At 36.8% G+C, this 25238-nt stretch overlaps 1 protein-coding gene across 2 annotated transcripts in view; it reads right to left on the minus strand.

Moving 5' to 3' along the window:
* Positions 1-25238, minus strand: part of iars2 (isoleucyl-tRNA synthetase 2, mitochondrial) — a 53244-nt gene that overhangs the window by 26792 nt on the left and 1214 nt on the right. The window contains exons 3-16 of one of the 2 annotated variants that reach the window (XM_042500240.2): positions 24458-24611; positions 24232-24380; positions 24085-24134; positions 23860-23966; positions 23539-23626; positions 22209-22324; positions 21938-22107; positions 21627-21717; positions 21350-21501; positions 20993-21153; positions 20516-20618; positions 20187-20280; positions 18191-18271; positions 17280-17388 (exon numbers count right to left, since the gene is read on the minus strand). In XM_042500240.2, coding sequence (XP_042356174.1) covers positions 17280-17388; positions 18191-18271; positions 20187-20280; positions 20516-20618; positions 20993-21153; positions 21350-21501; positions 21627-21717; positions 21938-22107; positions 22209-22324; positions 23539-23626; positions 23860-23966; positions 24085-24134; positions 24232-24380; positions 24458-24611 — 1625 coding nt within the window. The remainder of the gene's footprint in view (positions 1-17279; positions 17389-18190; positions 18272-20186; positions 20281-20515; positions 20619-20992; positions 21154-21349; positions 21502-21626; positions 21718-21937; positions 22108-22208; positions 22325-23538; positions 23627-23859; positions 23967-24084; positions 24135-24231; positions 24381-24457; positions 24612-25238) is intronic. The other variant, XM_042500241.2, reaches the window with a different exon arrangement.

The following is a 25238-nucleotide window of genomic DNA, read 5'->3' on the forward strand; positions in this document are numbered from 1 at the left end:
ACTATAGTATGGCAAAAATCTCAAATTTTGACATGTCCTAAAAATGACTGAAAACCACTTATTATACTTCACATAGACGCACCATAGCATAGCATGTTGAAAGAAGGGCCAAAAAAAGGCCAAAACCTCATAATATAGCATGTTGAAAATTTGGCCAAAAATCGCATACTATAGTATGGCAAAAATCTCAAATTTTGACATGTCCTAAAAATGACTGAAAACCACTTATTATACTTCACATAGACGCACCATAGCATAGTATGTTGAAAGAAGGGCCAAAAAAAGGCCAAAAACCTCATAATATAGCATGTTGAAAATTTGGCCAAAAAAATCGCATACTATAGTATGGCAAAAATCTCAAATTTTGACATGTCCTAAAAATGGCTGAAAACCACTTATTATACTTCACATAGACGCACCATAGCATAGCATGTTGAAAGAAGGGCCAAAAAAAGGCCAAAAACTCATAATATAGCATGTTGAAAATTTGGCCAAAAATCGCATACTATAGTATGGCAAAACTCTCAAATTTTGACATGTCCTTAAAATGGCTGAAAACCACTTAATACAGCTCAGACAGATGTGCCATACCATAGCATGTTGAAAAAAGGGGCCATAAAAGGCCAAAAACTCATAATATAGCATGTTGAAAATTTGGCCAAAAATCGCATACTATAGTATGGCGAAAATCTCAAATTTTTACACGTACCAAAAATGGCTTCAAACCACTTATTATACTTCACATAGACGCACCATAGCATAGTATGTTGAAAGAAGGGCCAAAAAAAGGCCAAAACCTCATAATATAGCATGTTGAAAATTTGGCCAAAAATCGCATACTATAGTATGGCAAAAATCTCAAATTTTGACATGTCCTTAAAATGGCTGAAAACCACTTAATACAGCTCAGACAGATGTGCCATACCATAGCATGTTGAAAGAAGGGCCATAAAAGGCCAAAACTCATAATATAGCATGTTGAAAATTTGGCCAAAAATCGTGATACTATAGTATGGCAAAATCTCAAATTTTGACATGTCCTAAAAATGGCTTCAAACCACTTATTATACTTCACATAGACGCACCATAGCATAGTATGTTGAAAGAAGGGCCAAAAAAAGGCCAAAACCTCATAATATAGCATGTTGAAAATTTGGCCAAAAAAATCGCATACTATAGTATGGCAAAAATCTCAAATTTTGACATGTCCTAAAAATGACTGAAAATCACTTATTATACTTCACATAGACGCACCATAGCATAGTATGTTGAAAGAAGGGCCAAAAAAAGGCCAAAACCTCATAATATAGCATGTTGAAAATTTGGCCAAAAATCGTGATACTATAGTATGGCAAAATCTCAAATTTTGACATGTCCTAAAATGGCTGAAAACCACTTATTATACTTCAGACAGATGTGCCATACCATAGCATGTTGAAAGAAGGGCCAAAAAAAGGCCAAAAACTCATAATATAGCATGTTGAAAATTTGGCCAAAAATCGCATACTATAGTATGGCAAAACTCTCAAATTTTGACATGTCCTAAAAATGGCTGAAACCACTTATTATACTTCACATAGACGCACCATAGCATAGCATGTTGAAAGAAGGGCCAAAAAAAGGCCAAAACCTCATAATATAGCATGTTGAAAATTTGGCCAAAAATCGCATACTATAGTATGGCAAAATCTCACATTTTGACATGTCCTAAAAATGGCTGAAAACCACTCATTACAGCTCAGAGAGATGTGCCATAGCATAACATGTTGAAAGAAGGGCCAAAAAAGGCCAAAAACTCATAATATAGCATGTTGAAAATTTGGCCAAAAATCGCATACTATAGTATGGCAAAACTCTCAAATTTTGACATGTCCTAAAAATGGCTGAAACCACTTATTATACTTCACATAGACGCACCATAGCATAACATGTTGAAAGAAGGGCCAAAAAAGGCCAAAAACTCATAATATAGCATGTTGAAAATTTGGCCAAAAATCGCATACTATAGTATGGCAAAAATCTCAAATTTTGACATGTCCTAAAAATGACTGAAAATCACTTATTATACTTCACATAGACGCACCATAGCATAGTATGTTGAAAGAAGGGCCAAAAAAAGGCCAAAACCTCATAATATAGCATGTTGAAAATTTGGCCAAAAATCGCATACTATAGTATGGCAAAAATCTCAAATTTTGACATGTCCTAAAAATGGCTGAAAACCACTCATTACAGCTCAGAGAGATGTGCCATCGCATAACATGTTGAAAGAAGGGCCAAAAAAGGCCAAAAACTCATAATATAGCATGTTGAAAATTTGGCCAAAAAAATCGCAGACTATAGTATGGCAAAAATCTCAAATTTTGACATGTCCTAAAAATGGCTGAAAACCACTTATTATACTTCACATAGACGCACCATAGCATAGCATGTTGAAAGAAGGGCCAAAAAAAGGCCAAAAACTCATAATATAGCATGTTGAAAATTTGGCCAAAAATCGCATACTATAGTATGGCAAAACTCTCAAATTTTGACATGTCCTTAAAATGGCTGAAAACCACTTAATACAGCTCAGACAGATGTGCCATACCATAGCATGTTGAAAAAAGGGGCCATAAAAGGCCAAAAACTCATAATATAGCATGTTGAAAATTTGGCCAAAAATCGCATACTATAGTATGGCAAAAATCTCAAATTTTGACACGTACCAAAAATGGCTTCAAACCACTTATTATACTTCACATAGACGCACCATAGCATAGTATGTTGAAAGAAGGGCCAAAAAAAGGCCAAAACCTCATAATATAGCATGTTGAAAATTTGGCCAAAAATCGCATACTATAGTATGGCAAAAATCTCAAATTTTGACATGTCCTAAAAATGGCTGAAAACCACTTAATACAGCTCAGACAGATGTGCCATACCATAGCATGTTGAAAAAAGGGGCCATAAAAGGCCAAAAACTCATAATATAGCATGTTGAAAATTTGGCCAAAAATCGCATACTATAGTATGGCAAAAATCTCAAATTTTGACACGTCCCAAAAATGGCTTCAAACCACTTATTATACTTCACATAGACGCACCATAGCATAGTATGTTGAAAGAAGGGCCAAAAAAAGGCCAAAACCTCATAATATAGCATGTTGAAAATTTGGCCAAAAATCGCATACTATAGTATGGCAAAAATCTCAAATTTTGACATGTCCTAAAAATGGCTGAAAACCACTCATTACAGCTCAGAGAGATGTGCCATAGCATAACATGTTGAAAGAAGGGCCAAAAAAGGCCAAAAACTCATAATATAGCATGTTGAAAATTTGGCCAAAAAAATCGCATACTATAGTATGGCAAAAATCTCAAATTTTGACATGTCCTAAAAATGGCTGAAAACCACTTATTATACTTCACATAGACGCACCATAGCATAGCATGTTGAAAGAAGGGCCAAAAAAAGGCCAAAACCTCATAATATAGCATGTTGAAAATTTGGCCAAAAATCGCATACTATAGTATGGCAAAATCTCAAATTTTGACATGTCCTTAAAATGGCTGAAAACCACTTAATACAGCTCAGACAGATGTGCCATACAATAACTTGTTGAAAGAAGGGCCAAAAAAGGCCAAAAACTCATAATATAGCATGTTGAAAATTTGGCCAAAAATCGCATACTATAGTATGGCAAAAATCTCAAATTTTGACATGTCCTAAAAATGACTGAAAATCACTTATTATACTTCACATAGACGCACCATAGCATAGTATGTTGAAAGAAGGGCCAAAAAAAGGCCAAAACCTCATAATATAGCATGTTGAAAATTTGGCCAAAAATCGCATACTATAGTATGGCAAAATCTCACATTTTGACATGTCCTAAAATGGCTGAAAACCACTCATTACAGCTCAGAGAGACGTACCATAGCATAACATTTTGAAAAAAGGGCCAAAAAAAGCCCAAAAATCATAATATAGAATGTTGAAAATTTGGCCAAAAATCGCATACTATAGTATGGCAAAAATCTCAAATTTTGACATGTCCTAAAAATGGCTGAAACCACTTATTATACTTCACATAGACGCACCATAGCATAGCATGTTGAAAGAAGGGCCAAAAAAAGGCCAAAACCTCATAATATAGCATGTTGAAAATTTGGCCAAAAATCGCATACTATAGAATGGCAAAACTCAAATTTTGACATGTCCTAAAATGACTGAAAACCACTTATTATACTTCACAAAGACGCACCATAGCATAGTATGTTGAAAGAAGGGCCAAAAAAAGGCCAAAACCTCATAATATAGCATGTTGAAAATTTGGCCAAAAAAATCGCATACTATAGTATGGCAAAAATCTCAAATTTTGACATGTCCTAAAAATGGCTGAAAACCACTTATTATACTTCACATAGATGTGCCATAGCATAGTATGTTTAAAGAAGGGCCAAAAAAGGCCAAAACCTCATAATATAGCATGTTGAAAATTTGGCCAAAAATCGCATACTATAGTATGGCAAAAATCTCAAATTTTGACATGTCCTAAAAATGACTGAAAACCACTTATTATACTTCACATAGACAGATGTGCCATAGCATAACATGTTGAAAGAAGGGCCAAAAAAGGCCAAAAACTCATAATATAGCATGATGAAAATTTGGCCAAAAATCGCATACTATAGTATGGCAAAAATCTCAAATTTTGACATGTCCTAAAATGGCTGAAAACCACTTATTATACTTCACATAGACGCACCATAGCATAGTATGTTGAAAGAAGGGCCAAAAAAAGGCCAAAACCTCATAATATAGCATGTTGAAAATTTGGCCAAAAATCGCATACTATAGTATGGCAAAAATCTCAAATTTTGACATGTCCTAAAATGGCTGAAAACCACTTAATACAGCTCAGACAGATGTGCCATACCATAGCATGTTGAAAGAAGGGCCAAAAAAGGCCAAAAAGTCATAATATAGCATGATGAAAATTTGGCCAAAAATCGCATACTATAGTATGGCAAAAATCTCAAATTTTGACAAGTCCTAAAAATGGCTGAAAACCACTTTTTATACTTCACATAGACACACCATAGCATAGTATGTTGAAAGAAGGGCCACAAAAATGCCAAATCCTCATAATATAGCATGTTGAAAATTTGGCCAAAAATCGCATACTATAGTATGGCAAAAATCTCAAATTTTGACATGTCCTAAAAATGACTGAAAATCACTTATTATACTTCACATAGACGCACCATAGCATAGTATGTTGAAAGAAGGGCCAAAAAAAGGCCAAAACCTCATAATATAGCATGTTGAAAATTTGGCCAAAAATCGCATACTATAGTATGGCAAAATCTCAAATTTTGACATGTCCTAAAATGGCTGAAAACCACTTATTATACTTCACATAGATGTGCCATAGCATAACATGTTGAAAGAAGGGCCAAAAAGGCCAAAACTCATAATATAGCATGTTGAAAATTTGGCCAAAATCGCATACTATAGTATGGCAAAATCTCAAATTTTGACAAGTCCTAAAAATTGTTGAAAACCACTTATTATACTTCACAAAGATGCACCATAGCATAGTATGTTGAAAGAAGGGCCAAAAAAGGCCAAAAAGTCATAATATAGCATGATGAAAATTTGGCCAAAAATCGCATACTATAGTATGGCAAAAATCTCAAATTTTGACAAGTCCTAAAAATGGCTGAAAACCACTCATTACAGCTCAGAGAGATGTGCCATAGCATAACATGTTGAAAGAAGGGCCAAAAAAAGGCCAAAACCTCATAATATAGCATGTTGAAAATTTGGCCAAAAATCGCATACTATAGTATGGCAAAAATCTCAAATTTTGACATGTCCTAAAAATGGCTGAAAACCACTTATTACAGCTCAGAGAGATGTGCCATAGCATAACATGTTGAAAGAAGGCCAAAAAAGGCCAAAACTCATAATATAGCATGTTGAAAATTTGGCCAAAAATCGCATACTATAGTATGGCAAAATCTCAAATTTTGACATGTCCTAAAATGGCTGAAAACCACTTATTATACTTCACATAGACGCACCATAGCATAGCATGTTGAAAGAAGGGCCAAAAAAGGCCAAAACCTCATAATATAGCATGTTGAAAATTTGGCCAAAAAATCGATACTATAGTATGGCAAAAATCTCAAATTTTGACATGTCCTAAAAATGACTGAAAACCACTTATTATACAGCTCAGACAGATGTGCCATAGCATAGCATGTTGAAAAAAGGGGCCAAAAAAGGCCAAAAACTCATAATATAGCATGTTGAAAATTTGGCCAAAAAAATCACATACTATAATATGGCAAAAATCTCAAATTTTGACATGTCCTAAAAATGGCTGAAAACCACTCATTACAGCTCAGAGAGATGTGCCATAGCATAGCATGTTGAAAGAAGGGCCAAAAAAAGGCCAAAAACTCATAATATAGCATGTTGAAAATTTGGCCAAAAATCGCATACTATAGTATGGCAAAAATCTCAAATTTTGACATGTCCTAAAAATGGCTGAAAACCACTTATTATACTTCACATAGACGCACCATAGCATAGCATGTTGAAAGAAGGGCCAAAAAAGGCCCAAAAGTCATAATACAGCAAGTTGAAAAAATTGCCAAAAATCGCATACTATAGTATGGCAAAAATCTCAAATTTTGACATGTCCTAAAATGGCTGAAAACCACTTATTATACTTCACATAGACGCACCATAGCATAGCATGTTGAAAGAAGGGCCAAAAAGGCCAAAACTCATAATATAGCATGTTGAAAATTTGGCCAAAAATCGCATACTATAGTATGGCAAAAATCTCAAATTTTGACATGTCCTAAAAATGGCTGAAAACCACTCATTACAGCTCAGAGAGATGTGCCATAGCATAACATGTTGAAAGAAGGGCCAAAAAAGGCCAAAAACTCATAATATAGCATGTTGAAAATTTGGCCAAAAAAATCGCATACTATAGTATGGCAAAAATCTCAAATTTTGACATGTCCTAAAAATGGCTGAAAACCACTTATTATACTTCACATAGATGTGCACCATAGCATAACATGTTGAAAGAAGGGCCAAAAAGGCCAAAACCTCATAATATAGCATGTTGAAAATTTGGCCAAAAATCGCATACTATAGTATGGCAAAAATCTCAAATTTTGACATGTCCTAAAAATGGCTGAAAACCACTTATTATACTTCACATAGACGCACCATAGCATAGTATGTTGAAAGAAGGGCCAAAAAAAGGCCAAAACCTCATAATATAGCATGTTGAAAATTTGGCCAAAATACATACTATAGTATGGCAAAAATCTCAAATTTTGACATGTCCTAAAAATGGCTGAAAACCACTTAATACAGCTCAGAGAGATGTGCCATACCATAACATGTTGAAAGAAGGGCCAAAAAAGGGCCAAAAACTCATAATATAGCATGTTGAAAATTTGGCCAAAAAAATCGCATACTATAGTATGGCAAAAATCTCAAATTTTGACATGTCCTAAAAATGACTGAAAACCACTTATTATACTTCACATAGACGCACCATAGCATAGTATGTTGAAAGAAGGGCCAAAAAAAGGCCAAAACCTCATAATATAGCATGTTGAAAATTTGGCCAAAAATCGCATACTATAGTATGGCAAAAATCTCAAATTTTGACATGTCCTTAAAATGGCTGAAAACCACTTAATACAGCTCAGACAGATGTGCCATACCATAGCATGTTGAAAAAAGGCCATAAAAGGCCAAAAACTCATAATATAGCATGTTGAAAATTTGGCCAAAATCGCATACTATAGTATGGCAAAATCTCAAATTTTGACACGTCCAAAAATGGCTTCAAACCACTTATTATACTTCACATAGACGCACCATAGCATAGTATGTTGAAAGAAGGCCAAAAAGGCCAAAAACTCATAATATAGCATGTTGAAAATTTGGCCAAAAATCGCATACTATAGTATGGCAAAAATCTCAAATTTTGACATGTCCTAAAAATGGCTGAAAACCACTCAATACAGCTCAGACAGATGTGCCATACCATAGCATGTTGAAAGAAGGCCATAAAAGGCCAAAACTCATAATATAGCATGTTGAAAATTTGGCAAAAAATCGCATAATATAGTATGGCAAAAATCTCAAATTTTGACAGGTCCCAGAAATGGCTTAGAACTACTTATTATACTTCAAATAGGCGGACCATAGCATAGTATGTTGAAAGAAGGGCCAAAAAAGGCCAAAACCTCATAATATAGCATGTTGAAAATTTGGCCAAAATCGCATACTATAGTATGGCAAAATCTCAAATTTTGACATGTCCTAAAATGGCTGAAAACCACTCATTACAGCTCAGAGAGATGTGCCATCGCATAACATGTTGAAAGAAGGGCCAAAAAAGGCCAAAAACTCATAATATAGCATGTTGAAAATTTGGCCAAAAAAATCGCATACTATAGTATGGCAAAAATCTCAAATTTTGACATGTCCTAAAAATGGCTGAAAACCACTTATTATACTTCACATAGACGCACCATAGCATAGCATGTTGAAAGAAGGGCCAAAAAAAGGCCAAAACCTCATAATATAGCATGTTGAAAATTTGGCCAAAAATCGCATACTATAGTATGGCAAAAATCTCAAATTTTGACATGTCCAAAAAATGGCTGAAAACCACTTAATACAGCTCAGACAGATGTGCCATACCATAGCATGTTGAAAGAAGGGCCAAAAAAAGGCCAAAAACTCATAATATAGCATGTTGAAAATTTGGCCAAAAATCGCATACTATAGTATGGCAAAAATCTCAAATTTTGACATGTCCTAAAAATGACTGAAAATCACTTATTATACTTCACATAGACGCACCATAGCATAGTATGTTGAAAGAAGGGCCAAAAAAAGGCCAAAACCTCATAATATAGCATGTTGAAAATTTGGCCAAAAATCGCATACTATAGTATGGCAAAAATCTCAAATTTTGACATGTCCTAAAAATGGCTGAAAACCACTCATTACAGCTCAGAGAGATGTGCCATCGCATAACATGTTGAAAAAAGGGCCAAAAAAAGGCCAAAAATCATAATATAGCATGTTGAAAAATTGGCCAAAAATCGCATACTATAGTATGGCAAAAATCTCAAATTTTGACATGTCCTAAAAATGACTGGAAACCACTTATTATACTTCACATAGACGCACCATAGCATAGCATGTTGAAAGAAGGGCCAAAAAAAGGCCAAAACCTCATAATATAGCATGTTGAAAATTTGGCCAAAAATCGCATACTATAGTATGGCAAAAATCTAAAATTTTGACGTCCTAAAAATGACTGAAAACCACTTATTATACTTCACAAAGACGCACCATAGCATAGTATGTTGAAAGAAGGGCCAAAAAAAGGCCAAAACCTCATAATATAGCATGTTGAAAATTTGGCCAAAAAAATCGCATACTATAGTATGGCAAAAATCTCAAATTTTGACATGTCCTAAAAATGGCTGAAAACCACTTATTATACTTCACATAGACGCACCATAGCATAGCATGTTGAAAGAAGGGCCAAAAAAAGGCCAAAAACTCATAATATAGCATGTTGAAAATTTGGCCAAAAATCGCATACTATAGTATGGCAAAAATCTCAAATTTTGACATGTCCTTAAAATGGCTGAAAACCACTTAATACAGCTCAGACAGATGTGCCATACCATAGCATGTTGAAAAAAGGGGCCATAAAAGGCCAAAAACTCATAATATAGCATGTTGAAAATTTGGCCAAAAATCGCATACTATAGTATGGCAAAAATCTCAAATTTTGACACGTCCCAAAAATGGCTTCAAACCACTTATTATACTTCACATAGACGCACCATAGCATAGTATGTTGAAAGAAGGGCCAAAAAAAGGCCAAAACCTCATAATATAGCATGTTGAAAATTTGGCCAAAAATCGCATACTATAGTATGGCAAAAATCTCAAATTTTGACATGTCCTTAAAATGGCTGAAAACCACTTAATACAGCTCAGACAGATGTGCCATACCATAGCATGTTGAAAAAAGGGGCCATAAAAGGCCAAAAACTCATAATATAGCATGTTGAAAATTTGGCCAAAAATCGCATACTATAGTATGGCAAAAATCTCAAATTTTGACACGTACCAAAAATGGCTTCAAACCACTTATTATACTTCACATAGACACACCATAGCATAGTATGTTGAAAGAAGGGCCAAAAAAAGGCCAAAACCTCATAATATAGCATGTTGAAAAATTGGCCAAAAATCGCATACTATAGTATGGCAAAAATCTCAAATTTTGACATGTCCTAAAAATGACTGAAAACCACTTATTATACTTCACATAGACACACCATAGCATAGTATGTTGAAAGAAGGGCAAAAAAAAGGCCAAAACCTCATAATATAGCATGTTGAAAATTTGGCCAAAAATCACATACTATAGTATGGCAAAAATCTCAAATTTTGACATATCCTAAAAATGGCTGAAAACCACTTATTATACTTCACATAGACGCACCATAGCATAACATGTTGAAAAAAGGGCCAAAAAAAGGCCAAAAATCATAATATAGCATGTTGAAAAATTGGCCAAAAATCGCATACTATAGTATGGCAAAAATCTCAAATTTTGACATGTCCTAAAAATGACTGGAAACCACTTATTATACTTCACATAGACGCACCATAGCATAGTATGTTGAATGAAGGGCCAAAAAAAGGCCAAAACCTCATAATATAGCATGTTGAAAATTTGGCCAAAAATCGCATACAATAGTATGGCAAAAATCTCAAATTTTGACGTCCTAAAAATGACTGAAAACCACTTATTATACTTCACAAAGACGCACCATAGCATAGTATGTTGAAAGAAGGGCCAAAAAAAGGCCAAAACCTCATAATATAGCATGTTGAAAATTTGGCCAAAAATCGCATACTATAGTATGGCAAAAATCTCAAATTTTGACATGTCCTAAAAAATGCTGAAAACCACTTAATACAGCTCAGAGAGATGTGCCATAGCATAGCATGTTGAAAGAAGGCCCAAAAAAGGCCCAAAAGTCATAATACAGCAAGTTGAAAAAATTGCCAAAAATCGCATACTATAGTATGGCAAAAATCTCAAATTTTGACATGTCCTAAAAATGGCTGAAAACCACTTATTATACTTCACATAGACGCACCATAGCATAGCATGTTGAAAGAAGGGCCAAAAAAAGGCCAAAACCTCATAATATAGCATGTTGAAAAATTGGCCAAAAATCGCATACTATAGTATGGCAAAAATCTCAAATTTTGACATGTCCTAAAAATGACTGAAAACCACTTAATACAGCTCAGACAGATGTGCCATACCATAGCATGTTGAAAAAACGGGCCATAAAAGGCCAAAAACTCATAATATAGCATGTTGAAAATTTGGCCAAAAAATCGCATACTATAGTATGGCAAAAATCTCAAATTTTGACAAGTCCTAAAAATGGCTGAAAACCACTTCTTACAGCTCAGAGAGATGTGCCATAGCATAGCATGTTGAAAGAAGGGCCAGAAAAGGCAAAAAAGTCATAATATAGAATGTTGAAAATTTGGCCAAAAATCGCATACTATAGTATGGCAAAAATCTCAAATTTTGACATGTCCTAAAAATGACTGAAAACCACTTATTATACTTCACATAGACACACCATAGCATAGCATGTTGAAAGAAGGGCCACAAAAAGGCCAAAACCTCATAATATAGCATGTTGAAAATTTGGCCAAAAATCGCATACTATAGTATGGCAAAAATCTCAAATTTTGACATGTCCTAAAAATGGCTGAAAACCACTTATTATACTTCACATAGACGCACCATAGCATAGCATGTTGAAAGAAGGGCCAAAAAAAAGGCCAAAAACTCATAATATAGCATGTTGAAAAATTGGCCAAAAATCGCATACTATAGTATGGCAAAAATCTCAAATTTTGACATGTCCTAAAAATGGCTGAAAACCACTCATTACAGCTCAGAGAGATGTGCCATAGCATAACGTGTTGAAAGAAGGGCCAAAAAAAGGCCAAAAATCATAATATAGCATGTTGAAAATTTGGCCAAACATCGCATACTATAGTATGGCAAAAATCTCAAATTTTGACATGTCCTAAAAATGACTGAAAACCACTTATTATACTTCACATAGACGCACCATAGCATAGTATGTTTAAAGAAGGGCCAAAAAAGGCCAAAACCTCATAATATAGCATGTTGAAAATTTGGCCAAAAATCGCATACTATAGTATGGCAAAAATCTCAAATTTTGACATGTCCTAAAAATGACTGAAAACCACTTATTATACTTCACATAGACGCACCATAGCATAGTATGTTTAAAGAAGGGCCAAAAAAGGGCCAAAACCTCATAATATAGCATGTTGAAAATTTGGCCAAAACTCGCATACTATAGTATGGCAAAAATCTCAAATTTTGACAAATCCCAAAAATGGCTGAAAACCACTTAATACAGCTCAGAGAGATGTGCAATAGCAAAGCATGTTGAAAGAAGGCCCAAAAAAGGCCCAAAAGTCATAATACAGCAAGTTGAAAAAATTGCCAAAAATCGCATACTATAGTATGGCAAAAATCTCAAATTTTGGCATGTCCTAAAAATGACTGAAAACCACTTATTATACTTCACAAAGATGCACCATAGCATAGTATGTTGAAAGAAGGGCCAAAAAAGGCCAAAAAGTCATAATATAGCATGATGAAAATTTGGCCAAAAATCGCATACTATAGTATGGCAAAAATCTCAAATTTTGACATGTCCTAAAAATGACTGAAAACCACTTATTATACTTCACATAGACGCACCATAGCATAGTATGTTTAAAGAAGGGCCAAAAAAGGGCCAAAACCTCATAATATAGCATGTTGAAAATTTGGCCAAAACTCGCATACTATAGTATGGCAAAAATCTCAAAATTTGACATGTCCTAAAATGGCTGAAAACCACTTAATACAGCTCAGAGAGATGTGCAATAGCAAAGCATGTTGAAAGAAGGCCCAAAAAAGGCCCAAAAGTCATAATACAGCAAGTTGAAAAAATTGCCAAAAATCGCATACTATAGTATGGCAAAAATCTCAAATTTTGGCATGTCCTAAAAATGACTGAAAACCACTTATTATACTTCACAAAGATGCACCATAGCATAGTATGTTGAAAGAAGGGCCAAAAAAGGCCAAAAAGTCATAATACAGGAAGTTGAAAAAATTGCCAAAAATCACATACTATAGTATGGCAAAACTCTCAAATTTTGACATGTCCTAAAAATGGCTGAAAACCACTCATTACAGCTCAGAGAGATGTGCCATAGCATAACGTGTTGAAAGAAGGGCCAAAAAAAGGCCAAAAATCATAATATAGCATGTTGAAAATTTGGCCAAAAATCGCATACTATAGTATGGCAAAAATCTCAAATTTTGACATGTCCTAAAAATGACTGAAAACCACTTATTATACTTCACATAGACGCACCATAGCATAGTATGTTGAAAGAAGGGCCAAAAAAAGGCCAAAACCTCATAATATAGCATGTTGAAAATTTGGCCAAAAATCGCATACTATAGTATGGCAAAAATCTCAAATTTTGACATGTCCTAAAAATGGCTGAAAACCACTTATTACAGCTCAGAGAGATGTGCCATAATATAGCATGTTGAAACAATGGCCAAAAATCGCATACTATAGTATGGCAAAAATCTCAAATTTTGACATGTGCTAAAAATGACTGAAAACCACTTATTATACTTCACATAGACGCACCATAGCATAGCATGTTGAAAGAAGGGCCAAAAAAAGGCCAAAACCTCATAATATACCATGTTGAAAATTTGGCCAAAAATCGCATACTATAGTATGGCAAAAATCTCAAATTTTGACATGTCCTAAAAATGGCTGAAAACCACTTATTACAGCTCAGAGAGATGTGCCATAATATAGCATGTTGAAACAATGGCCAAAAATCGCATACTATAGTATGGCAAACATTTCAAATTTTGACATGTTCTAAAAATGGCTGTAAACAACGTATTTACAGCTCAGAGAGATGTGCCATAGCATAGCATGTTGAAAACAGGGCCAAAAAAAGGCCAAAAAGTCATAATAGATCATGTTGAAAATTTGGCCAAAAACCGCATACTATAGCATGGCAAAAATCTCAAATTTGGACATGTCCCAAAAATGGCTGAAAACTGCTCATTGCGGCTCACAGAGACGTGACATAGCATAGCATGTTGAAAAAAGGGGCCATAAAAGGCCAAAAAGTCATAATATAGCATGTTGAAAAATTGGCCAAAAATCGCATACTATAGTATGGCAAAAATCTCAAATTTTGACATGTCCTAAAAAATGGCTGAAAACCACTTATTACAGCTCAGAGAGATGTGCCATAGCATAGCATGTTGAAAACAGGGCCAAAAAAGGCCAAAAAGTCATAATATAGCATGATGAAAATCTGGCCAAAAATCTCAAATTTTGACATGTCCTAAAAATGGCTTCAAACTTCTTATTATACCTCACATAGACGCACCATAGCATAGCATGTTGAAAGAAGGGCCAAAAAAAGGCCAAAAACTCATGATATAGCATGTTGAAAATTTGGCCAAAAATCGCATACTATAGCATGGCAAAAGTCTCAAATTTTGACATGTTCCAAAAATGGCTGATAAATGCTTATTACAGCTCACAGACACGTGTCATAGCATATAATGTTGAAAACAGGGCCAAAAAAAGGCCCAAAAGTCATAATACAGCATGTTGAAAAAATTGCCAAAAATCGCATACTATAGTATGGCAAAAATCTCACATTTTGACATGTCCCAAAAATGGCTTCACACTACTTATTACACCTCACATAGACGCACCATAGCATAGCATGTTGAAATGTTGAAAGTCATAATATAGCATGTTGAAAAAATGGCCAAAAATCGCATGCTATAGTATGGCAAAAATCTCAATTTTTGACACTACCCAAAAATGGCTTCAAACCACTTATTGTACCTCACATAGACGCACCATAGCATAGCATGTTGAAAGTAGGGCCAAAAAAGGCCAAAAAGTCATAATTTAGCATGTTGAAAAATTGGCCAAAAATTGCATACTATAGTTTGGCAAAAATTTCAAATTTTGACATGTCCTGAAAAATGGCTGTAAACAACTTTGTACAGCTCAGAGAGATGTGCCATATCATAGCATGTTGAAAACAGAGCCAAAAAAGGCCAAAATTTCAGAATACAACATGTTGAAAATTTGGCCAAAAATCGCATACTATAGCATGGCAAAAATCTCAAATTTTGACACGTCCCAAAAATGGCTTTGAATTACTTATTACACCTCACATAGACGCACCTTGGCATAGGATGGTGAAAAAAAGGCCAAAAAGGCCAAAAAGTCATAATAGATCATATTGAAAATTTGGCCAAAAATCGCATACTATAGTATGGTAAAAATCTCAAATTTTGACATGTCCTAAAAATGGCTGAAAACCACTTATTACAGCTCAGGGCGATGTGCCATAGCATAGTATGTTGAAAACAGGGCGAAAGAAAGGCCCAAAAGTCATAATACAGCACGTTGACAAAATTGCCAAAAATCCCATACTATAGTATGGCAAAAATCTAAAATTTTGACACATCCCAAAAATGGCTTCAAACCACTTATTATACCTCACATAGACACACCATTGCATAGCATGTTGACAAGGGGGGCAAAAAAAGGCCCAAAACTCATAATATAGCATTTTTTTTTGCAAATTTGGACATGTCCTGAAAATGGCTGAAAACCACTTATTGAACCTAACACAGAAGCACCATAGCATAGCATTTTTAAAACTGCAAAAAATGCCTACTATAGTATGGAACAAACCCCACATTTTGAAAAGGCCTAAAAAATGGCTGCAAAACCGCTTATAATAGCTCACACTAATACACCATAGCGCAGCAATTTGAAATCAGGACCAATAAAAGGCAAAAAAGTCACAATGTAGTATGTTGAAAAAATAGCCAAAAATCGCATACTATAGTATGGCAAAAATCTCACATTTTGAAATGTCCGAAAATACTCAAAACTGCTCATTAAAGCTTGTAGATACGTGCCACAGTGGCATCTTGACCAAGGGACCAAAAAAGGCCAAAAAATGTCATAACATAGCATGTCAAAAAAATGGCCAAAAACCGCATAGTATAGTATGGCGAAATATCTCAAATTTTGACATGTCCAAAAAATGTCTAAAACTGCTCATCATAGCTCGTCGAGACGAGCCCAGGTATAGCATGTTGACAAAAGGGCCAAAGACATCATAATATAGCATGTCGAATGAAGGGCCCCAAAAAAGCCAAAAAATCCTAATATAGCACATTGAAAAAATTGTTGAAAACCGCCTACCACAGTATGGCGAAAAATCAAATTTTGACATGTCCAAAAAATGGACATGTCAAAAGGCAGAAAAGGCAGAAAAGGCTAAAAACGTCATAATATAGCATGTTGAAAAAATGGCCAAAAACAGAAAATCTCATAGAAAATAAAAATGATTTCATGTCATTGTATAGTATAACATTAAAAAAATCATCAAAAATCATACTATATTTTTTTAATCATAAAAAAAACACAGAATATTGTCATGAAAAAAAAATTGAATTTATGAAAATGTCAAAAGATAATATGTCTGAAAATGCCTTTGCATAGTTTGCAATTACATGTTTATCACTAAAATGTGGTTAAATAAAATAGCATGCCTTTAAAATCATATGAAGTTGCTTTATGTTTGATGTAGGATCTAGTACTTTTGGAGCTTGACCAAAAATTAACAATACCTCAGCTTCTGCTGTTTAAATTTTGACCACTTTTTTCATCTATTTCTTATGACACCCCCAACTTTAGAAAATGCAACAACAATTGCAGGAGCAGCCCCTGAAACACCAATGAAGCGTGTGACTATATTCTTCTTTACAAATAAGAACAAGCTTCTTTGCCTTTTTGTCTTCAATTTTACTCACTATCAAGTACACCGGTGACCATTCAGTGGCTCTTTGTAGACTTGCAAGAGCAATGTCTACTAGATGCTTTTTTTCCACTCAAACACCATTTACTCATGTTAGAAAAACAGAATCTATTTTCTATGTATCTGGTATACACATCCAGTCATTTACAGTCATCCAGATATCGCTCACACCACAACAAATGGACAGGGAACTTACTTGTAAGGCGCCTTGTTCCTGACGGCTACGCTGGTGAGCAGCGAGGACTGAAACCAGCCTCCAATCTGGTCCTTCCCTTCCACATATGCATCTGCCCTGGAGTCTGACTCTGGAGGGGGGTATGTTAAAGAAAAAAAGAGCAGTTATTAAGTTACCTTTACACTCACATCCCACCAAAATTTAGGTAAGCAAAACAGTGCATGTGAAGAGTGTCCCAGAAGAGAGAATGTCTATAAAAGACAAGAGAGACCAGCCAGCGTTAGTGGGGATATTCAACAATGTATCCTGCGTTCAGTGACCACATTTAAAGGTGACCATTGCGAAAGGCTCAGTGGCCATGCCAAATAACCCAGAATACCTTGTTTTATCCATTTCAAATTTAAGATGGTCACACATTTCATATAGAGGGCTATCTGACAGACAGGTGTTGCAGCCATGGCATCACAGGCACAAAGAAGTTTCAGCCTCATCCACTTCTATCCTGATGAAAACACATAGCAAAGGAGTGCAGCGTTTGGGCCATTCCTGGAAAAAGAAACTGCCACAGAGAGAAGGAGAGGGGGTTAAAAGGGAGGACCTGAGAGTCATGCTTTCGGACTTCCTCCTAATCTCCCACGCCCATGTTTGGTTTTCATAAATCCTCCTCACAGCACAGTCAAATGCACTTTGAGGAGTATTAAATGTCCATTTTCAGTATTCAGACACTGGAGAGGAGCTGTGTTGTTCAGAAGATGAGAGATGCTCGTTTGACATGTAAAAGATCTCTTCACTAACATTAGTATTAGGGAACATTAACAAGCGCACTGAGACAACAGGAGTAAAAGGAGTGAAAAAACAGAGACAGAGGGGTCCAAAGACACACTGGGACACAGAGGCAGCTGCGTTGGCCAGTAGTTGGATGATTATATAACCTGTGACCAGAGGTTTGCGAAGTGAAGCAGGGAGCCAGCTGAGACGTGACTCAGGCTCCTCAGCGTCTCCCTCCATCTCCTCTGGAAATGACAACACAACCAAACAGCGACATTGAGCAGGTCAAACCTGAGCAAGTCAGATGGTTTTTACTGTGATTCACAAGCAAATGTATGGAAGCCCTGAAAGGCAAGTAAAGAAAAACATACTGGAGATCCATTTTCAAAGTCTGGTCTAAACTGGGTTCAAGAGGAAGTTAAAAAGAGTTTTTGCAGGTGGAATTTTTGTTTTTTTGTCTTTTTTTCGGGAATCATTTTTGTACACAAGGTAAACCTGGAAGACATAAAGACATGAATGCCTTTAGTCCTTTTTATAACCCTCATGTGGCCAAAATAATTAGTAAAACAGCTATCACTGATCCTGACCAAAAAATAAATAAAAATAACCTATTTTTACAGATGGAAAAAAAAACTTTTTTTTCCAGGAACTTAAAAAAATTATCCTGGCAAAACTTTTTTGTTGCCTGTTCTTAAGTCACTTGCCTTGGTCCAGACCTTTGAATCTACCTGCTCTACTGAGCTCCAGTCAGCTGATTCACTGTGACAGGAAAAAACGTTTTTTTCATAAACGTAGAAAACAACCAACCACTACTGCAGGTGGGACTAATGCCGTTGTCAAACAGTGCACCAGAGCCAACCAGGAGTAATAACAAAACTGGCAAGAGGTATAGACGAGACAGACACCGCTATCAAGGCTGTTCTTAATCAACGTATTTTCTCAATATCACTGGACATCATAGTTTGTTTTTACTTCACTCCGACTGACTCTCCGAAGGACTAACACCAGCTTCACAGATGAAAATCTTTTTTTAAGGGACTCAGAAAGAAGATCCTGACAAAACCTTTTTTAACCTGTTTGCAAGTCATAAACACAGACAGGGATCAGACTTAGAAAATGGATCCCAATCATTTTTCCCGTCCGTTTGCCTCTCTGAGCTTCCATACAAATGACATCTTAACATAAATAATTTCAGAATTATGTGTCGTAGTCAGCCAGTAGTGGACTGGCATACCATAACAGATAATCAGATAATTCTGAAATTATTTGCTGCTATTACTTTAAAAAAACAACAACACTTGTGTCTAGAAAATTCTAAAAAACAAGTACTCACTTGGGGTTTTTTTAACATCTTAAGGCTACCAGACAGTTTAACTTGTGGAAAGAATTGTTAAATGCAGATGAAAACAAAAAAACACTTTTTCTTCCCACACTGGCACACTTTTGTATGCATGATGTTAAGATTCGTCGCTAAATAAGGTTACGGTGGATCTACAGTATAAATAACTTCACTAATTTTATTGCCTGCTGTTCTGCTAATGTTGAGCTGCAGAAGCCTTGTATGCTGATGACAGTTTTCGGTCACCTGGGAACACCTTGTATGGTGACCCTGGTGTGCTGAGGCCGCACTGCCTTCTAATCCATGTTTGTGGTCAGCAAACTAATGCTTTTACTTACAATAGACTTAGCAAAGCAACTTAATAAGTGGACTGTTTAAGAAGCATGTAAGCAGCTTTCTCTAACATAAAACTAATGAGGAGAGGCGATTAAAGGCATTTTGGATGCTGGCAGTCACTGAAATGAGCTGAAGAATTATCTGCTGCTACTCTAAGAACAACCCTGAGAAGTGTAAGGGAAGGAGGGAGATAAGTATAAAGGTACAACATTATCAGTGTATAATATCAACTTTATATAGACGATAAAAACTGGAAAGGAAAACATATGGTTTTAAACAACTAATCAGCAGGCAAAGCATTTGCAGCAAATGACATCAGTTTTCGGCAAATCACACCTTCTCTAACAGGATCATTAATAATAAAAATGAAGTTAAACTTGTATTTGTGTTAGCGTCCATCAGAATATGAAGTATTTCATATACGCTGATTTCCACAAAATGAACCAAATCTAGATCTACAAAACAGGAAAAAAATTCAGATGTACCTTCAAGTACAGCAGCCCATGAAGCTCCGCTGTCAAACCAGATGTCTAGGACGTCTTCTCCACGAACGTAATCAGTCACTGGACCTGCTTTACTCTAATACAGAAAGACAGAAACACACACACACACACACACACACACACACACACAAAAGGAAACAGCGTGAACAAGAAGTGATTCATTAGTTGGCCAACAGAAAACTGACCACATTATTATTAATCATATTTTTTCGTCCCTAGGGAACCTAAAAACTCTCCTTAATCACTTAATTTCACCTTCACACACACACACACACACACACACACATTGACACAAACAAACATACACTCACCTTCTTGAGGACCTCTTCTGGCAGCAAAGTCTCAACAGGAAGCTCCCACCAACAGTCACTGCCTTTTTCTTTGAAGAGCTTTGCTATATGGGTCACTGTGTGTCTGCAGAGACAAGAGAGAGCATTTAAAGGTAGCTAACAACAACAACAACAAAAACAACAATAATAACTTATAAAAAATGTATAAAAATGTATTAATAAGGTACTTTTCAAATACAAATACAAAGGGAATTGTGTAGTTAAACCAGGAATAAAACATCTCAGGACTGTAATTAAAAAAATAACTATAACAACACAAAAAACATACAAAAATATACATAAACACACACATATACATACAGTACATACAGTATATGTGTGTGTTTTTCAACTTGAAAAATGTAAAAATGTGCATGTAGTATTTGTGTGTATCCAAGCATGTGTGCAAGCCAGTTTGTCTGCATGTGTGTGTGTGTGTGTGTGTGTGTGTCAGCTTACTTGTTGATGAGAGCCTCTCCAGTCTCTCTGTGGTAGAAGACTGGGATCGGGACGCCCCAGCTCCGCTGTCTGGAGATGCACCAGTATGTCCGTTTGTCCAGCATGGTCAGCAGGCTGGCCCTCGCCGACTCTGGCAAAACACGCACTTTCTGCAGTGCCTCCTAAATAAACACACACACACACACACACACACACAAATCTTAGTCTAACTTTGAGCAAACTATAAATGTGAAGTGAGTCACACACATTACATCACTTCATGTGAACCAGGAATAGATTATATTCTTTCCCAGCAAATAAATAGGAGCTAAAGAAAAACAAAAACTAGTCTAACCACACTATGTCGTCTAGCTTTACCTTGGCTTTGTCTTTAAGCGACGCTGTGTTGATAAACCACTGCTTACTAGGCCTGATGACAACCGGCTGCTTCGTCCTCCAGTCATACGGGTAACTGTGGACACACTGCTCCTCCTTCACCAGAGCCCCGCACTCCTTCAGCATGGAGATCACTAACGAACACAAAGAGGAAAACAAAAGACACAGACATTTAAAAAAACAACACATGCATTCACACATCCACGTGGGCTAAGACTTAGCATTATTGTGTTCCCTTTTTTCACATATTTTGCTGTACCTTTGTCAGTGCCCTCGCTCATCACAGACAGATTCTGCAGCTCGGGGCCGGCCAGTTCAGTGAACTTGCCGTCCTCATCCACCATGCACTCCTTTGGTTGAAGAGAAACATACACACCATTACAGAGAGGCAAAAAGCAGCTTTAACCGCATCACGTCATCCATGTTTGGGTTTTTTTTCATGATACGTGACTGAAGCAGTGATCTGTTATTAAAATTGTTCTTAATATCATTTCTGTTGATCAACAAATTATTAACAACTAAAGAACATTTTCTGTTGCTTGGTTCAAACATTTTTAAAATAGATCATACCACAGACAGTTTAAACTGTGAAGCCACACTGTAATCATCCATGCCATGAGCTGGTGCCGTGTGAACCAATCCTGTCCCTTTTGCCATGGTCACGTGATTGGCTGGCAATAGCCGCACTTCCTTGTCAGGAATTGTCGGATGTTTGCAGATCCCACCTTCGAGCTGGGAGCCTTGGGACAGAAGGACGGGGTATGTTTGTAACTGACAAGACATACCGTGAAGACGTGAAGCTTCCTGCGTGTGTGTGTGTGCGTGTGTGTGTATGTACTACCTGTGAAGGTGCCCACACTCTCCACCTCTGTGCCCAGCAGCGCTGCCACACTGGCTGTGCGCTCAGTGGCCACCAGCAGCAGCTGTGAGTTGTCCTCCCTTTTCAGCACAGAGTACCTGCAAGTGGAAATCAAGAGACTTGCTGAACCCTTCCCTGATGGTGCCAAAAATATTCATATATCACACATGATCTGTATTGTTTATTAAATTCTTACGTTATATAACTGACCTTTGAGAATTAAGGCATTTTACAATGAGGTTTTAGAACACAGCAGCACTTATGAACAGGAGGAGTGATTACAATTCTTTGTCCTTTATTTAGGATCCCCCTTAGTGGTTACCACAGTAACAACTATTCATCCAGGGGTCAACACAGGATGCAAAGCCGAGACAAGACAAGACATTAAATCATCACATCATATTTAATTTGCAACATCAACCACATTAAATGATACCAAAGCAAGAGACAGCAGCAGCTGTCCCACATTCACGGTGTCCCCACATCAGTGGATCACCAAAACAAAACAACAGAGCCCGTAAACGCGGCAATGAGCAAAACGTGCTAAAGTGTTCATATGGACATCTGACTATTGTTTTAAGACAGACTTGAAAAACTGTGTATTTATCCTTTAATGCTAGAAAAACAAAAGAAAAAAGGTTTTGGAATTGAAATTTTTTAACTCTGAAATATCTCCACTGGCGTCTGCCTCAGGTTTCCAGTACTGGTCAGACTCTATAGACCAATCAATCAAATTGCCAAATGCTTTACGGCACAAAACAAGGAACAGAAGTGCTGCAGGGTTGATGGGATATGTGGTTTCAGGGACCAAGGAAATGGCATATCAGTAATTTTATGAGACTGCTGCCTTGATGTGCTCCCAGAGAAGTAGTCTATAGTGGCAGGGAGCAGGCTGAGGGACTGTGGGTTGAATAGCTAGCTAATTCATGTCTCATTTGTGGCCAGATAATCAGAGAGAGAGAGCGGGGAACAGAGGGGCTGAGTGGATGAGCTGTGTGCAGCTGTACAATAAAATAAGATTAAATAAATCAGTGTATAGGAAACACCGGGCTAAGGTATTAAGCAAGTGCATAAGCCCATAGTGAGAAGGGCTTTGGGCAGAGAGAGGAGAGCTATAGGAGGAGGGTGTATTTTCAAAATTCTACTGTTTTTGTATTTTTTTTGTATTTTTTTTTTTTTTCATTTCATTTTTTTTTTTTTTCAGAGAGCTGCCTCCCCCACCACTGATGTGAGCTGAGCCATGACTGCAGAGACTCTGAGATGCTCTAAACTGGCCTGGATATAGATGTAATTTTGCTGTGTTTGTGCTTACTGAGCGTTGGGCATGTAGCAGACGGCCTGGTTGGCAGGAATAGTCCAAGGCTGGGTGGTCCACACCAACACAGAGACACCTTCCAAACCTGCAGAGGGACACAAACCACACACTCATGCACAAATAAGAGAATTCTTCGCAGATCCGCTTTATGTTGTCATTAAGCCTATATGTTCATATAAGGTCAACTATGACTCATCAATTTTATTTTATTATTCCAGAAAGATGAAGACTGGCAAGTTTTTTCTACATCACTAACCAAATGAAAAATATAATTAAAAAAAAAAACTGATTTACCTGTATGTGTGTGCATTGTGTTACCTTGTGAGGCGATCTCAGGTGGCGGGGTGCTCAGGGGGAATGTGGCATAGATGGCTCTGCTCACATGCTCAGGGTTGTACTCTAACTCTGCCTCTGCTAGAGCCGTTCTATAGAGGCACGGAGAAAGGATTGAATCAAAAGATAGCAAAATAAATTATTATATGTTAACTAAAAAATATTGATGCCGCTATGCAGCAACCTCTGCATTATATACTAACTCAGTACCTTGATGAAGGAGACCAGAAAACTGGTTTATAGTCCTGGTAGATGAACCCCTGAAAAACAACAGAGTTCAGTGATGACTGAGCCTTTTCTATCTGCATAGAGACCATGCCAAAAAAAAAGTCTGTCAAACAGTACATCCTTTCCCACCTTGCTGTGCATCTCTTGGAAGACTTTCAGCTGAGCGGCCTCATAGGCCCCATCATACGTGTAGTAGCACTGGTCCCAATCAGCCATCACCCCCCAGCGCTGGAAAGCAGCCCTCTGACGAGCTATGGCCCCCTCTGCATACTCCCGTGCTGGATGGGATGAAAACATTACAGTAGCTGCAAATCTAATAACACTCATGTTAATGCAACTTTTCGTTCGTCCTTACCTTTCTGTCTGATCTGTAGGGGACTAAGGCCGCTGGTCCCCAACTCCCCCAGAGCCTTTAGCTCGATGGGCAGGCCATGGCAGTCCCATCCTGGAATATAGTGGACCTGCCGCCCCCTCAGCATCTCAAAACGGTTACGGATATCTTTTAGGATCTGGACCAAACAGTGAAAAGAATTATTATTTTGGCACCATAAAGATTTTAGAACAGCAACTAAATGTTACTGCAGGTGCTGACTGCAGTCAAGTAATACAAACCCAAATCCTCCACACCAAAGAGGAAAAAGTCCATCCAGACTGTTACCAGCACAAAGTTCAAAGGTCAGCATCTGTGATGGCATTGGTGACTTTCACATCTGTGAAGGCACCATGAGTACTGAAAAGTACATACAGGTTTTGGAGCAACATATGCTGCCATCGAGCATCTTTTTCAGGGAAGTTCCTGTTTATTCCAGCAATGCCAAGCAACATTCTGCACGTTACAACAGTGTGGCTTTGTGGGAAAAGAGTGCAGGTAATGGGCTTGCCTGCCTGCAGTCAGGACTTGACTCGCTTTAAACACATGTGGCTCATCATGAAGCACACAATATGACAATAGAGTCCTCAGACTGCTGAGCCTCTGAAGTCATATATCAAGCAAGAATAGGAAAGAATTTTACTTTCAGAACTTCAGCAACTATTATCCTTAGTTCCTAAATGCTTACTAAGTAATGTAACCCAGTGGCAATCATGCCCATGTTTCAACTATTTGGTAAATGTTGCAGGCATCAATTTCGGAATGA

The sequence above is a fragment of the Plectropomus leopardus genome, chromosome 14 (assembly GCF_026936395.1).
Source record: "Plectropomus leopardus strain MGB_pleo_1.0 chromosome 14, ASM2693639v1, whole genome shotgun sequence".
Classification (NCBI taxonomy): Eukaryota; Metazoa; Chordata; class Actinopteri; order Perciformes; family Serranidae; genus Plectropomus; species Plectropomus leopardus.